General features: G+C 52.6%; 4 protein-coding genes across 8 annotated transcripts in view; 3 read left to right on the top strand and 1 right to left on the bottom strand.

The window, feature by feature from the left end:
- Nucleotides 1-506, top strand: part of LOC9635337 (sulfhydryl oxidase 2) — a 2,449-nt gene extending 1,943 nt beyond the window's left edge. Inside the window, exons 12-14 of the mRNA XM_024670388.1 lie at nucleotides 7-183; nucleotides 257-415; nucleotides 488-506. Coding sequence (XP_024526156.1) covers nucleotides 7-183; nucleotides 257-277 — 198 coding nt within the window. The 3' untranslated portion in view covers nucleotides 278-415; nucleotides 488-506. The remainder of the gene's footprint in view (nucleotides 1-6; nucleotides 184-256; nucleotides 416-487) is intronic.
- Nucleotides 507-1,527: 1,021 nt separating this feature from the next.
- On the top strand, nucleotides 1,528-2,921 carry LOC112344840. Of its 5 annotated transcripts, none has more exons than XM_024670306.1 (6): nucleotides 1,536-1,949; nucleotides 1,991-2,103; nucleotides 2,196-2,286; nucleotides 2,388-2,469; nucleotides 2,527-2,624; nucleotides 2,710-2,915. In XM_024670306.1, exons 1-6 carry the CDS (start codon nucleotides 1,562-1,564, stop codon nucleotides 2,763-2,765), a joined length of 828 nt encoding a protein of 275 aa, XP_024526074.1. In that variant the 5' UTR covers nucleotides 1,536-1,561; the 3' UTR covers nucleotides 2,766-2,915. The 5 variants fall into 5 exon arrangements, with proteins under 5 accessions (XP_024526077.1, XP_024526074.1, XP_024526075.1 ...); XM_024670307.1 differs by having other exon boundaries at nucleotides 2,527-2,600; XM_024670308.1 differs by having other exon boundaries at nucleotides 2,006-2,103; nucleotides 2,527-2,600.
- On the top strand, nucleotides 2,900-4,791 carry LOC9635338 (tryptophan aminotransferase-related protein 3). The gene is made up of 5 exons (XM_002965388.2): nucleotides 2,900-3,261; nucleotides 3,393-3,720; nucleotides 3,778-4,073; nucleotides 4,135-4,433; nucleotides 4,488-4,791. Exons 1-5 carry the CDS (start codon nucleotides 2,921-2,923, stop codon nucleotides 4,685-4,687), a joined length of 1,464 nt encoding a protein of 487 aa, XP_002965434.2. The 5' UTR covers nucleotides 2,900-2,920; the 3' UTR covers nucleotides 4,688-4,791.
- LOC9633984 (cingulin) lies at nucleotides 4,758-6,233 on the bottom strand. The gene has a single exon (XM_002965723.2). It carries the CDS (start codon nucleotides 6,231-6,233, stop codon nucleotides 4,836-4,838), a length of 1,398 nt encoding a protein of 465 aa, XP_002965769.1. The 3' UTR covers nucleotides 4,758-4,835.
- Nucleotides 6,234-14,133: the final 7,900 nt, after the last annotated feature.

Here is a 14,133-nt window from a genome sequence, read left to right on the forward strand (position 1 = left end):
CCGGAGGAAAAGCTCGACGCAGCGTTGCGAAAGTCATCCAAAGCCGAAGTGGCGGTACCGGACGAGAGCTCCAGCACCAGCCGTGTAGCAGTACCAATCGGAGCAGCTTTCGGGATCGGGATGGCGAGCTGTGGCTTTGGAATCGTGGCTTGCTTTTGGAGAATGCAGCAAAAGAGAAAAAAGTAAACACGCAACTTTCTCTTGTTCTTCCCTCTTCACTCGAATTGAACGGGTTGCCGGTTTTATATCTCGCAGGCTTTTGCGGAGGCGAGTGTGATGTTGTGGATCTCGAATTTAGAGGTATATATTACCCATTCTTTCTTTTTTGAGGCAAGGGAAAGCAGTGGTGACTAATTCTTATCATGTATTCTACTTATATACTTGAATGGAAATTTTACCGAGCTCGGACGACAAGGTTGGCAAGCTTTCGTGTTTTCTTTTTCACTGCTGCTCGTTTTCTGATCCGTCCGAGCTTTTGTTCTTGCAGGTCCAAGCGGAAGCAGCAATCAGTGGTCTCGATTTCCAGGAAAGAAGCAACTTTTCAATCTCCTCGTCGCTGTGATGCTCCTTGAGCTGGTACCCGTCCTTGAACAGTCCCAGCAGCAGCCTGGCTTGGCAAATGTTTCTCCTGCTCAGTGAAACTCGGTGGAATCCGGCCGAGTGCAAGAGGCTCGACCACTCGACTTTGGAGTGCGCGTGGTGGTGAGCGATGAGGGCCGTCTTGATCCTGGTGGCCAGGAACGCGCGCTCGACGAGTATGTGAGCCGTGGTCTCGCACAAGCTCGCCTCCAGCGAGTCGAGCATGGCGGAGTAGTGATGGAGTGCCTGGAAGAACTTGTCCACGGTATTTGGAGCGCTCAAGCAGCTCACCACCTCCTCCTCGACGAAGGTCACCAGCCTCGGTGAGAACTTTTGCACGGACTTGAGAAACGAGAGCACTGACGACGGCGATTTGTGCGGTACGTGCAGGAGGTGGAGCATGCAGTTGACAATGAGCGTCTCCCCCTTGATCAACTTCAGGCCAACCAGCTTGGAATCCTCATCGTCCTCGACTTTGGCCTGGTGGAAGGAGAACGGGATCTTGAAAGCAGCAGCGCACTCCATGAGACGCTCCTTGGTCTCCTGGAAGTTGGCGAGCTGGTGCCTGGAGTGAGGGCGATATACAGCGGTGATCCGGAGATGCGGAGTGCCTCCTTCGCGAAGAGCCAGAGCTTGCATAAGAGATGGCCACTGGATCCCGAGAGTTACATCGTAGTCGAGGATGTGAACTCTCTTATCGTCGCCAATTGCCTCGAGGATGGCCTGGTTCGCGACGTAGTGGCCGAACTTGATATAGGGGGATGCTTCATGGAGAGCCTGGAAAGCCGTGATCGAATCGAGATAGCTCATAGAACAAGAGCTCGCAACTTTGGTGATCCTGGCACCGTCGAGGAGTGACTGGAGAGCCTCGGTGAAGTACAGAGCTAGTCTCTGGAAGACCGGACCGCTGGAAGAACATGAGGAGGTGAGCTCCCGGAGGCGGAAAAGTATGACTTTGGCGAGATCCAGAGCCTGGGAAAACATGGCCTCGGCTCCGGCGAGAAGAAGATGGAATAGACGGCATCCGAAAAACTCCTGGTGCTGGAGATCGAGCTCGGGGTCTCCAGGGAGCTGGAAGTCATCGAAATTCATTGGAGAGAAATCCAGGCAGGCTTCCGTTTCCAGGCTTTGGTGGAGGAATTCGCACAGGGCATCGTCGTCCTCGTCCTCGTCGTCGTTATCATCCTCAGCTCCTCCAACTTCGTCCTTTCTCTCAGAGACCTTCTCAAGAACAGAATGTGGACTGCTCGGTTGGAGTCTTTTGCGAACCTTCGAGGCCGGCGGCTGCTCTTGCTCGTCTCCCCCTTCGAGCAGCGAGTCCAGGAGGGCGGAAGTAATACCTTGCTCCTCGAGCTCCGGCCACACTGGAAGTAAGTCCAAGTCCCCTCCTTGAATCACATCGATATCACAGACTTTGGTGGCGCAGGGATCGATCGAGCAAGCCTGATACCAGTAGAGATTTTCCTCCACTTGCTGCTCCAGAGCCATGTCGACATCAAGATCACTCGCCATCACGCAGGAAAGGTAAGAGCTTTTTTCTTTCTTGGAAGAGGAAGGACAACTTTTCAAGTTGGGGAAAGCACGCTCCTCCGGACTAAACTTCCGTTTTTCTATAGGTGCGTGGATCTCTTACAGGAGCGCGGACCCCTAGATGGGAGCATATTTCTCCATCTTCCTGGTATATGCACCGCAATGCGCTCTCCAAAGGTCCCACTTTTCTCTTTGATATGTCTCGACTTAGATGCTCTGTCTTCATGGTTGTTCCTGGGCCAACAATGGAATACTAAACGTTGCTTTGTTGGTGCCAGTGGAAGCAAATGGAATGCGAGGAAGGAGATCTGTTAGCCTCTCCCGGCGAAGTTGTCGTGGAAGCTGCGATTGGCGAGCGAGGTACTTCGTTGTCGATCGATCAGCTGTGAACAAAAGCTCGCGTTTTTAAATTCGCAGGAAGGGCGGGCGAGCGAGCGAGCGAGCGAGCGAGAGGTGTCAGCACAGGAACACGACTCGATCGAAGAAAAGAGGTGAAGTTTTGACATTTCCTTTTGGTACGAAAGGGACTCGAAGAACAGTTTTTTTTTTTTTCTTGTTTCTATTCCGTGATGTTAGCGAGTGTGATATTTGTGTGACCAGTGCTCTGGGATTTCTGGGGATGCGCATCCGCTCCGGTCAAGAAGCCGGGCATTTAGAGCTTCTAATGAAAAATTTGGTGGGGACATGATGCGGTTCACAATGCGGGCGCGATTCTTTTGATTTTGTTCTGTGCTTTGTTGTTTAATGTGCGGAGAAGATGCCCTTCGCTCGTGAAAGTGCCAAAAACTAGATCCCGCGAAGTAAAATTTAAATGAGGCATATTCTCCTGTGCCCTAAATTTGAAATGATTCGGCGAATATGCCCCAAAACTCTAGTTTATCGTCCAGCGATGGCGGCTCGGGAGATGATTCTCTCGGCAGCTGTGTGCCTCTGCTCGATTGCGGCGGTGAGACTGATGGATCTCTACTGGGATTCTCCGTCCCCCGGGCCGCATTGGATGGAGCGGGAATCCGGGCCGGCATTGCGAGCTTCTTGCTCGGGGCATGGTAGGGTTTTCAACGACGGCAGCGATCTGGCGTGCGAGTGTAGCGACTGCTACACTGGCGTGAATTGCTCTGAGCTCCAGCATGGCTGCATGGTCGATGCCGACGCGTAAGATCCTCAAGCTCTAGATTTCTATTGCTTTTGTGCCTGGAGATTTTATCCTCTTCTTGCTAGAGCACGAAGCTTCTCTTTCTTTCGATAGAAAGGTCAATCCTAACCTTCTTCCTACTTGCTTGCAGTGGCGATCCAACTTTCCTGGAGCCCTTCTGGATGGAGCACGGAGCTGATGCCGGCGTGTTCATGCCCAGCTGGTATAGAATGGGCTACAGCGTAAAGAAGAAGGGATCCTCGCCCGCGCACAAAGAACTTCCGCTTGTGTACGTGATAAAAGAGCTCGAAGACAGCATTAGGGAGCTCCATGAACTGGTCGGGAATGCCGTCGTCAAGGACAAGTATTTGGTTCTCGGAACTGGTTCCATGCAGCTCGTTGCCGCCGCTCTCAATGCCCTCTCCGATTCGTTTCCGGAGAAGCCTGGCGCTGTTGTCACTAGAGCACCCTACTACATGGTAAGCTTCTCGGTCTTTCCTTCTCTTGGTTCTTAAGCTTTTGCTTGGCTACCATAGATTTACAAGTTACAAGTCGACGTGCTTTCTTCTTCCAAGTTCCAATGGGGTGGTGATGCTGTGGCGGCTTTTGAGAAGAAAGCATTCGATCCTTCTTCAGTGGTGGAGCTTCTGGCTGCTCCTAATAATCCCGACACTTCGATTCTAGAGCCTGTCTACAAAGGAACGAACGCGAAGATTATCCACGACAAGGCGTACTACTGGCCGCACTACACTGCCATCGCTGGAGCTCTGGACGAGGATGTGATGCTCTTCTCGCTGTCGAAAACCACCGGCCATGCGGGCTCCAGAATCGGGTAAGCAAACTCTTTCTATAATATGTGATCCAACTCTGACTCTGAGAACCAACTTAAACAGATGGGCGCTGGTGAGAGACATTGAGGTCTACAAGAAGATGTTCATGTACATTGCGGTGTCAACCATTGGAGTTTCTCGCGAGTCACAGTTGCGAGCCCACCGGCTGATCAAATCAGTGCTGGATGGATATCAAAATGGTGGAAGCCACAAAGCGCGGATGTTTGACTTCGGCTACCACACACTTCAGTCACGCTGGCAGACACTAGCGGAGATATTCAAAGCCTCAACCAGGTTCTCTATTCAGAAAGTCGACTCTCAGCATTGTTCCTTCTTCAAGAAAGAAGTGTCTCCTTCTCCAGGTATGCCACAAAGTATGACACCTGTTTACATTCTTACGCGTGAGCTCTTTGCAGCTTATGCTTGGATCCGCTGCGAGCAAGAGGAAGACTGTCACTCGATTTTCGCAGCAGCAGGAATAAATGGCCGTCCAGGACGAGCATTTGGAGCCAGCAATCGCTACATACGGCTGTGCATGATAAAACGAGACGACGAGTTCGAGCTACTTGCTGGTAAGCTCCAGGCTCTCGTGGACACAGAGCTAACGAACGAGTAAACAATCGTTTATTCGACGAGTTCGAGCTACTACTCCGCAGGTAAGCTCCAAGCTCCTGTGGACACGCAGGTAACAAACGCGTAAACAATCGTTTATTCAATCAATCTGTGTGTGAGCACTGTGAAGAACAAAAAGGTTGCTTTTGTTTTCAAGCGGCTGCCACAGCAACCGCCTCCTCCTCCAGCTTCTGTGGAAGAGCCTCGTCAACTTTCGGGAATTCACTCTCAGGCATCTCGTCCTTCGTTGCTTCTCCCGTTGCATCCGACTTCTCCCTCGCAGCCTTCGCCGAGGCCTGGAGCTTGACGAAATCACCCTTCTTGGTCTTGAGCGTTTCCACCACCTTGTTCGCCTCCCCGACCGTGGAGGGAGGCGATATGCCGAGCTTCGCGAAGGAGGCGAGCGCGTCCAGAGACAGGCAAAGCTTCTCCTTCGGAGGTACCGCGCCCTTTCCTTTCTTGCCTCTAGCACTGGGCTCTTTCGATTTCCCGGCAAACCAGCCCTCATCCTCGCTCCGGTTCTTCTTGCTCTGCAGCATCGTCCCGAATCCCTCCACGCTGGCCACCGCCTCCCTCGACGCTGGCGTCTCGGGCAACTTATCCTCCGCCACCTCCACCGGCGTCACCGGCGTGAGCTTCAGGAGGTACGCTCCCAGCTGCTCGCACAGGATGATCTCGTCGGTATACTTCTCCACAAAGTTCTCCTCCGCGATCCTCTTCCTCATCTTCTCCCGCTCCAGCCACTCGGCCCGCCTCCTCTCCTCGTTCTGCCTCGCCGCCACCGCCCGCCTCTCCCTCGCCACCTTCTCCCTCGCGAAGAACTCCGACCACCGCGCGTTGATCCCCTCCCGCAGGCTCTTGATCCTCTCGTACGCGCTGTTCCTCTCCGCCGCCAGCGCCGAGGTGTCCAGCGCCTTGGCGGCCTCGCTCTCCCGGATCTTGTCCATGGTCTTCTTGAGCTCGTTGATCTCCGCCTTGAGGCTCGTCAGGAGCTTGTCCTTCTCCCTGGCTCGCTCCAGCGCCGCGCCCCGGAGCTCCTGCTCTTGGGCGATCTGCTCCATCCTCTGGTTGTACTCCACCACCATCTCCCGCGACCGCCGGAGCTCCTTGAGCTGCGCCATCGCGCCCCTCTCCTCCTTGATCGCCAGAGACGTGTGCTGGATCCGGTACTCGAGCCGCTGGATCTCGGCGTCGATGAGCTCCAGCTTGGCGGCGGAGGGCAACTTCTCTCGCAGCGCGCGCGCCTCGGCGCGGCCCTGCTCGCGGATCTTGTCCGCCGCCTCCAGCTCCGCCTTGATCCGCCGCTTCTCCTCGAGGTTGTCCGCGAAGGAGGCGTTCATCACGGCCAGCTTGTTCCGGGCCTCGACGAGCTCCGGCGACTGCGCGTACCTGGTGCCCTTGGACGACTCCAGCTGCGCCTTGATCTCCACAATCCGGCCCTGGAGCGCCTTGATCTCCTCCTCCGCCGCCGCCGCCGCCGCCTCCACGGCCTTGCGATCCGCTCGATCCGGGCGGCTGGCCTGCGCCGCCGATGCCGCCGCCTCCACCATCGCTACCATGATCTGCGCTTACAATCAAGAACCCTAGCCTCGCTTCTAACTGATTCTTTAACCTTTTGTAGAGGCTAGCTTTTGCATTTTACCTTTACCATGCCAGTTAGCCATTGTGTGACACGTGGACGGTGTTTATTGGCCATTGGCCAACTACTGTGTCTGACGTGGCATATTTCGAGGAACCCTAATCGCTGTGGTTGCCACGACTCCTCAATGTTTCTCGATCGCGAGGGCAGCATCGAAGAGCCCACGTCTCGATCTCGATCACCTGCGGTTACCAGATCAGTTATGCCACCGCCCACAACGGCCCAAATCGACGCCTACCTCAAGGAGGACGCCAGCGTCACCAGCGAAGGCTCGGGAGCTAACCCGGTGTTCCAGGCCATCCACGCCGCGCGCCTCTTCCCTCTCACGTACCGATCGGTGTCTGAGGCCAGGATCCCACTCCCCACCTGGAGCCGTTACCGCCAGGACGCGCCCAATCCAATCCGGACAGTCGAGTGGAGGAACATCATCATCACCGCCAGGATCACGCTCTGCGAGGATGCCTACTCCCTCCTCACGGACGTCTCCAACGTTCTCAAGGAGGAGGCCGAGGATGTGGAGGATTTCTACGGCAAGGGGAGCTTGCTCATGGAGAAGCTCGTTGGATTTCGCGGGAAGAACATGGGCAGCACCAAGAACAAGCAGCTCATCACGTACGTGGAGAACCAGCCGGGCACTGGGAGGGGATGTGGGACGGTGTTCTATCCATTTCTCGAGTTTGACAGGGAGTGTGACTACCAAGCGGCCGTGATCTTCATCACCAACCGGATCAGGCGCGATGCGCTGGGAGGGAAGGCCGTGTTTGAGCTAGAGGAGCTCGATACGTGCCTTGTTCGCGATCGAGTCATGGCGTTTCTGGCAAGCAGGGGGATTGAGCAGCCGCCGTCACCAGTGGAGGAAGCGCCGCCGGAGGAGGAGCCTCCGCCACCACCTGCAAAGAAGAGAAAGTAGTGGCAGCGATCGTGAGTGGGCGATGTTTTGCGAGGAGATCTTGTACTGCAAACATGCCAGCGCTACGATCTCGTCTAGATCATGCTGTAGAGTTTGCAAGCCCGTGAGCTCTAAAACATCCACTTCTCGAGTGTTAAATGTTTCTGAGATCCAACGGCGCGTCCGCTTCATCCAGCTAGCAAGATCATCTTCAATCCAAACTCTCCAACTTCCGGAAGTTTTCGATCCAGCTAGTCCTCCCCGATACATTCTCTCCTTTCTACTATCACATCTGGATATCTCCGGATAATGGCGATGGAATGATAAGGAGAACAGCAGCTCTATAAACAAACACACAAGCTTAGAACTCGGGAGAACTTTGCCAGATGAAACTCTTAAAGAAGGATGGCACTAAATCACAAGCCTGGATTGATGCATGCTAGAGATAGAAGCCTGCTGAGATGAGGTCGATATGGCTCAGAGAGTTGAATACTGAGACGAACTTAAGCAGTGATAGCCGGTTCAAGAAAGTGGCCACCAGTTTGACTAGAGCATCGTTCTCGTGTCAATGTAAACAGATTCCCAAAAAGTATCCACTTCCCAATGGATCACAGATTTCTTGGCTCTGGATCAAGCACCTTTACAAGATCACTTCGTGACGACAATTGATCGAGAAAGGCGATTTCTCGGCATCAGATTTGAAGGTAACTTCAAATACCTTGGACACCAGATGATCCTCGGCCACCTTTATCCGATCGAGCTCTCCAATAAAAATCCAAAGCACTAGCTCCCCCATACTTTCTGATGGTTTTACTCCAGCTCCCGCAAGTATCGATACCCTTGCTCATGCGGGACTCTTCTCTGGAGAGGAAAAGCAGTTAGAGAGAGATCAACATGCAAAAGAAAGAGATAGAGAATGGTTACCCTTTTGTTTCATTGGGACAGCATTCTCCTCCACCGGCAACTCGACATCTCCAAGCTTCCCAGGAAAGCTTGACGATGGACTACCCTAGTTTGGGAGATACCACTAGATCTCTCATAATTGTTCACTTATTCTCTCTTTTGTGTTTCTTTTGGTGTTATCTAGAGAACGTCCAAATAGTCTTATTCGAGTTATTATAATTGTAGTCTTATTCGAGTTATTATAATTGTTACTCTAATATACTTTTCTTTAGAGCTTGATTATCCATATCATTTTTTTTAGTGTTTTGGCTTTATATTAGATCTTGAAGTTAGTGCAATATGAATATCCAAAGATATGGTCTTTGTGATTGAGTATTGGGTATTCAATTGCATTTTGCAGATGTTAGATAGATAGGTATAATATTTGATATTTAAGCATGTTGTTGGGTCATGAGAACCTATTGTGAGACACAAAATCCCTAGGCCCCAAAGTGGAGCTAAAAGGGTGCCACGTGGTAGTGGCCGAAGCAAAAGCCAAACGAGCGTAACACATTTGGACTAAAAGGCTCCAACTTGAAAGGTCGAGAGTGGGAGTGGAACTCCCAATGGAGTGCTCAAGGAATGAACATGAAACGAGCTATAAGCGAGGCTCCAAAAAGGGACCCAAAAGGACCAACACATCACACGTGAAAGTGTCCGAGATGGACCCGAGTTGGAGTCTGAGATGGAGTCCGAGGTGGACCCGAGATGGAGTCCGAGATGGACCCCAGTTGGAGTCCGAGGTGGAGTCCGAGATGGACCGAGATAGAGTCCAAGATGAAGTTCGAGAAGGACCCGAGATGGAGTCCAAGAAGGACCCAAGATGGAGTCCAAGATGGAGTCCGAGATGGAGTCCGAGATGGACCCGAGATGGAGTCCGAGATGAACCGAGACGGAGTCCGAGATGGAGTCCAAGATGGACCTGAGATGGAATCCGAGATGGAGTCCGAGAAGGACCCGAGATGGAGTCTGAGGTCAAGACCGAGACCAGGATTGAGACCGAGACCAGGACCGAGCCCGAGCCCGAGGCCGAGCCCGAGGCCTAGGCCGAGCCCGAGGCCTAGGCCGAGCCCGAGACCGGGGCCGAGCCCGTTTACCGAGCCCGAGCCCGAGCCCGGGCCGAGCCCGTTTACCGAGCCCGAGCCCGAGACCGGGGCCGAGCCCGTTTACCGAGCCCGAGCCCGAGCCCGGGCCGAGCCCAAGACCGGGGCCGAGCCCGTTTACCGAGCCCGAGCCCGAGCCCGAGCCGGAGGCCGAGCCCGAGGCCGAGGCCGAGCCCGAGCCCGAGCCCGTTTACCGAGCCCGAGCCCGTGCTCGAGCGGGTGAAAGCCCAAAGCATTCATCTCCTAGACCCTGGGGGATTTGGTGACCTTCAAAAGTATAGTAAGGGGGAGGACTGTAGTGGAGCTAGTTTCGCTAGGAAAGGCCAGTTTGGCCTAGGCTTGTGCTAAGTTCCCTCGCCTTGGGTTCTCGCCTATTGTACCAGCTTCTACTTGGTCCTACTTGGTTTCAATTACTCACTGCACGAGCAGTGGAGAGTTAGCCTTCCATCCACGGATTCCCAAATCCCTCCCAATCCCCCTCCCCGGGTTAGATTAGACTTAAGGTTCGGCTACACTCCCCGCAGGCAGTCCTAAACCCTAAACCCCGCAGGCACAAGCAACCAAGCACACCAAGCCTCCAGGTTCCTAACACCCTTTGGTACAACAAGACTTGATCATGGGACCTTTTAAATCTCAAGCCTTGGGTGCAACACTTGCTTTGGGACATCAGGGCGAAACACCGTGGCCTAACGGCCCGGTATGGCTACCTCTACCCTCCCACTTCCATCCCGAAGGGAAGGCCCAAGCCCCTAGGAAGGGCGAGGACCAATGAGCCACAAGGTACTCAAGTGGGGCACCACTCCATATGAGTTAGGAGCACCGCAGTCGGTTTCCCTTTTGGGAGTGGGAGCTGCTCTTGAGCACTTCCCTGGGTGGCCCCTCCGGCACCACCCAAGCCCATGCTCACTCCCACCCAAGGCCCCTTGGCCCCAGTCTCAACCTCAAGTCAGTTTGGAAGCACCATTAGAGAGTTCCTTCAAGACTGGTTCCTAGACCTCATTATCCCTACTATACTTTTGGAACCCCCTGCAGCCCCCCCGCCCCCCTGGGAGACGCACGCTTTGGACTTTCACCCCTTGACCCGTATTAGTATTTGGACTTAGTCTAGAATTCGATCTCGGACTCGATCTCGGACCCGACTTCGGACTCGGTCTCGGGCTTGATCTCGAGCTCGATCTTGGACCCGATCTCGGACTCGACTTCGGACTCGACCTTGGACTCGGTCTTGGACCCGATTTGGATCTCAGACTCTGTCTTGAGCTCAGTCTCGAACTCGGTCTCCGATTTGGCCTCGGACTCGATCCCGGACTCGATCTCGAACTCGGTCTCAGAGTCGGTCTTGGACTCGATCTTTGACTCGGTCCCATCCAATGAACTCTTTGTCATTTCGGTCATCTTTTGGGGATCCTTTAGCCTACGGCATCTTGGGGAGTCGGTTCCTTACAACTCCACCACCCATAGATGCCCACATCGAACGTCTCTTTTTATCCTACGACTTGTTGACCATGTCTCCGAAGGCATCCCCCCACTTAGCGGTGTGCCTAAGTTAGCCTCCCCGGCCAGGAGCCCATGACAACGGAATATAGGTGTCCCTATACCCCTCACCTCACCACACCCTAGTATGGGGTCGGGACTTGAACCCAACCTTGCTTTACTAGGGGGTTGGGACTCGAACCCAACCTCCATAGAATACGTCTACGGATTCAACATCCCCGTGGGGAGTCGGGCGTAGTGCCCTACGCTTGGTCGACCTAGCTAACCCATGCTAATTAGCTTACCTTCGGGGCGCCTTCGGGTCCCAACATATGCCATTGCTCAACTTCACAAATTGATATTTTAATTGAACTTTGCATAAGTACATAGAGTTTTGCCTTGCAGAAATTCCTCCACTAAATCTCGTGCGTTCGCTAGGTTCTCCTCCGGTTCCCATGTTGCTTCACAGTGTGGGAATCCTTTCCACTTCACATGGAACTCTCTCACCTCGCGTCCTTGTCGCTTGCTCTTGTGCGCATTGAGGATGGCCTCGACTTCGTATTCCTCTTCCCCTTGGATAACCTCAGGTAAAAGTCTTACTTGGTCCTTGCGAAGCAGATCCTCAAAGTACGGCTTGAGTAAGTTCACATGGAACACTAGGTATAGGAAGTCAGAGACGGTAAACCACTTTACCGATTCGTGCCTCAATCTCGTAAGGCCCCGCGAATCTGCTTAAGGAACTCAAGATCAATTCATTTACAGGAATACATGCATTTTTACCTTTGGGTCAACTTCCGGCTGATCCCACTTGGTAGCCTGAGGTTCTTGGTGTTCAGCCACACCTTCTCCCCAGCTTGGAACTCTACATCCCGATGCTTCTGGTTCGCGTACTTGGTTTGCCTTTGTTGAGCTCGTTCCAAGGAATCCCTCACTAGATTCCAGATGTTGAGTCTTTCCACCGTGAATGCCTCCACTACGGGTAACTCTCTATGATACTCGGCCACGCCGAGTTCCACAGGACCTTCAATAGCTCGCCCATTGATGACTTCCCATGGACTCACCCCGATACTCGAATGTAGTGAGTTGTTATAACACATTTCCGCAAGTCCCAAATGACTTACCCAATTGGTCTAGTCTCCCGAGACATAGCATCGCAAATAATCCTCCAGCTACCTATTCACCCTTTCCGTTTGTCCATCTGTCAAGAAGCATTAGTGCCATCCAACTTGACTTAATACCCCATACCTGTTTGTGGGTGGTAGGCTATGCTGAATTTCAACTTGGTGCGATACTGTTCTAGGAGAGTTCTCCAGAACCTACTAGTGAAGATCTTATCTCGATCTGAGATAACTCCTCTAGCCTTCCCCGCACTCGAACCACTTGTTTGAAGAACAGCTTCGCCACACCTTCCGCATCTACTTCCGTTGTGGTGGGTATGAAATGTGCCATCTTCGAAAATCGGTCCACCACCACGAATATCGCATCAAACCCCTCGCTTGGGGGGAGTCCCGTGATAAAGTCCATTGTAAGACATTTCCACAGACGATCTAGAATTGGGATGCTTTGCAACAAGCCCCCACTAGCCTTAGTCACAGCTTTTACCTGCTAACATGTTGGACATGTCTTTACATAATCTTGGATATCCTTAGCCATATCTGGCTAGTGATACTTCCTGTTGAGTAAGCCCATCGTCTTGGGCACTCCGCCGTGTCCCACAAGAGGTCCATCATGACACTCTTCTAAGGCTACCTTCCTTAGTTCCCCTTCTGGAACATACACCCTCGTTTGCTTGTAATAGATGAATCCGTTGCGTTCCGCATAGCCCGTTTTCTCTTCCATTGGCAGCTCACCTCTTTGGTGAGCTTCCCGTGCCTCTAGATTCCTTAGCAACACTTCTTGTGCTAAACCATCGTTCTCATATGCTGTCCGCACATCATCCCAAAAGGTTGTTGTCTCACTGGATATCGCCAACTTCAAGCTCACTTTTCGACTTAGCGCATCTACCATGATGTTGCTCTTCCCAGGCTTGTACAGGATTTCACAATCAAACTCGGCCAAGGCATTGGCCCACCGACCCTTTTTCCCTCTTAGATCGGGCTGTGACAAGAAGTGTTTCATTGCCACATTGTCCGTGTAAACCTTGAAATGTCTCCCAAGGTAGTGTCGCCACTCCTTGAGTGCCTTGACCACAGCAAACAGTTCCTTCTCGTGGGCAGGCCACTTCCTTTGAGCCTTGTCCAACTTCTTCGAAAAGAACGCTATTGGATGGTTGTCTTGCTTCAAAACTGCGCCCAACGCAAAGTCCGAAGCATCCGTTTCTACCTCAAAGTCCTTTCCAAAGTCTGGTAATGCTAACACGGGAGCCTTCCTCAACTTCCCTTTGAGGTGGACGAATGCCGCCTTGCATTCCGCTGTCTATACCATCTTCCCTTTTCCTGTTTGGTCCGTTAAGGGCAGGGCTACTCTCGAATAGTGTCTGATAAACTTTCGGTAGTAGTTGCACAGCCCCAAGAATGCCCTCAACTCAGGTACATTCGATGGTCGCTCCCATTCCTGGATCGCTTGGACCTTCTCCGGGTCCACCTTGAGCCCGTCCTGGCCCACCACATGCCTGAGAAACTTTACCTCTTGTTGAGCAAAGTCACATTTGCTCTCTTTAGCATACAATTTGTGTTCCCTTAGTTTCTCAAACACCTTCGCCAAGTGTTCGGCATGCTCCTCCGCTATAGATCAGGATGTCGTCAATATAGACGACCACGAAGTGATCCAGATAGGGTACAAAGATGTGGTTCATCAGCACCGAAAATGTTGCCAGCGCATTACATAGCCCGAAGAGCATCACCAGAAACTCAAAGCTCCCATACCTCGTTCGACAGGTTGTCTTCTTGACATCTTCCTCGGCTACCCTGATCTGGTAGTATCCTAACCTTAGGTCAATCCTCGAGAAGTATTTTGCCTTTCCTAACTTATCGAATAAGTCCTCAATCCTTGGTAAAGGGTACTTGTTCTTCTTCGTATATTTGTTGAGCAACCGGTAGTCTATGCACATGCGCATAGATCCATCTTTCTTTTTCACAAATAACACCAGCGCCCCATGCGGCGACTTGCTCAACCTAACATACCCTTTGTCCACCAACTCCTCTAGTTGGCACTTGAGCTCCTTGAGTTCTTTTTCGTTTAAACAATACGGGGGACGAACCACCGCCTCAGCACCCTCGACCAACTCAATCTTATGTTCTATCGGTCGTGTGGGGGGCAACCCCACCGATAGCTCCTCCGGCATGGTATCCTGGAATTGGTCCAACACCCGCTGGATCACTAAAGGTACTTCTTCCATTCCTGTCTTTTTGCCACTCTTCACCGAGAGTAAGCACAAAAATGCTACCTTAGTTCCTTTAGTGAGT

The sequence above is a fragment of the Selaginella moellendorffii genome, unplaced genomic scaffold, assembly GCF_000143415.4.
Source record: "Selaginella moellendorffii unplaced genomic scaffold, v1.0 SELMOscaffold_6, whole genome shotgun sequence".
In the NCBI taxonomy this organism is placed as follows: Eukaryota; Viridiplantae; Streptophyta; class Lycopodiopsida; order Selaginellales; family Selaginellaceae; genus Selaginella; species Selaginella moellendorffii.

What these genes read in the sequence shown, in the direction of transcription:
- LOC112344840 (XM_024670309.1), top strand. Translation starts at nt 1,529, where the DNA reads ATGACTTTGGCGAGATCCAGAGCCTGGGAAAACATGGCCTCGGCTCCG. An exon ending in CTCGCCATCACGCAGGAAAG is followed by an intron (nt 2,104 to 2,195) that starts GTAAGAGCTTTT and finishes GTTTTTCTATAG; the next exon opens with GTGCGTGGATCTCTTACAGG. An exon ending in CCGCAATGCGCTCTCCAAAG is followed by an intron (nt 2,287 to 2,387) that starts GTCCCACTTTTC and finishes TGTTGGTGCCAG; the next exon opens with TGGAAGCAAATGGAATGCGA.
- LOC9635338 (XM_002965388.2), top strand. Translation starts at nt 2,921, where the DNA reads ATGAGGCATATTCTCCTGTGCCCTAAATTTGAAATGATTCGGCGAATA. An exon ending in TGCATGGTCGATGCCGACGC is followed by an intron (nt 3,262 to 3,392) that starts GTAAGATCCTCA and finishes ACTTGCTTGCAG; the next exon opens with TGGCGATCCAACTTTCCTGG. An exon ending in CTAGAGCACCCTACTACATG is followed by an intron (nt 3,721 to 3,777) that starts GTAAGCTTCTCG and finishes TGGCTACCATAG; the next exon opens with ATTTACAAGTTACAAGTCGA.
- LOC9633984 (XM_002965723.2), bottom strand. Translation starts at nt 6,233, where the DNA reads ATGGTGGAGGCGGCGGCATCGGCGGCGCAGGCCAGCCGCCCGGATCGA.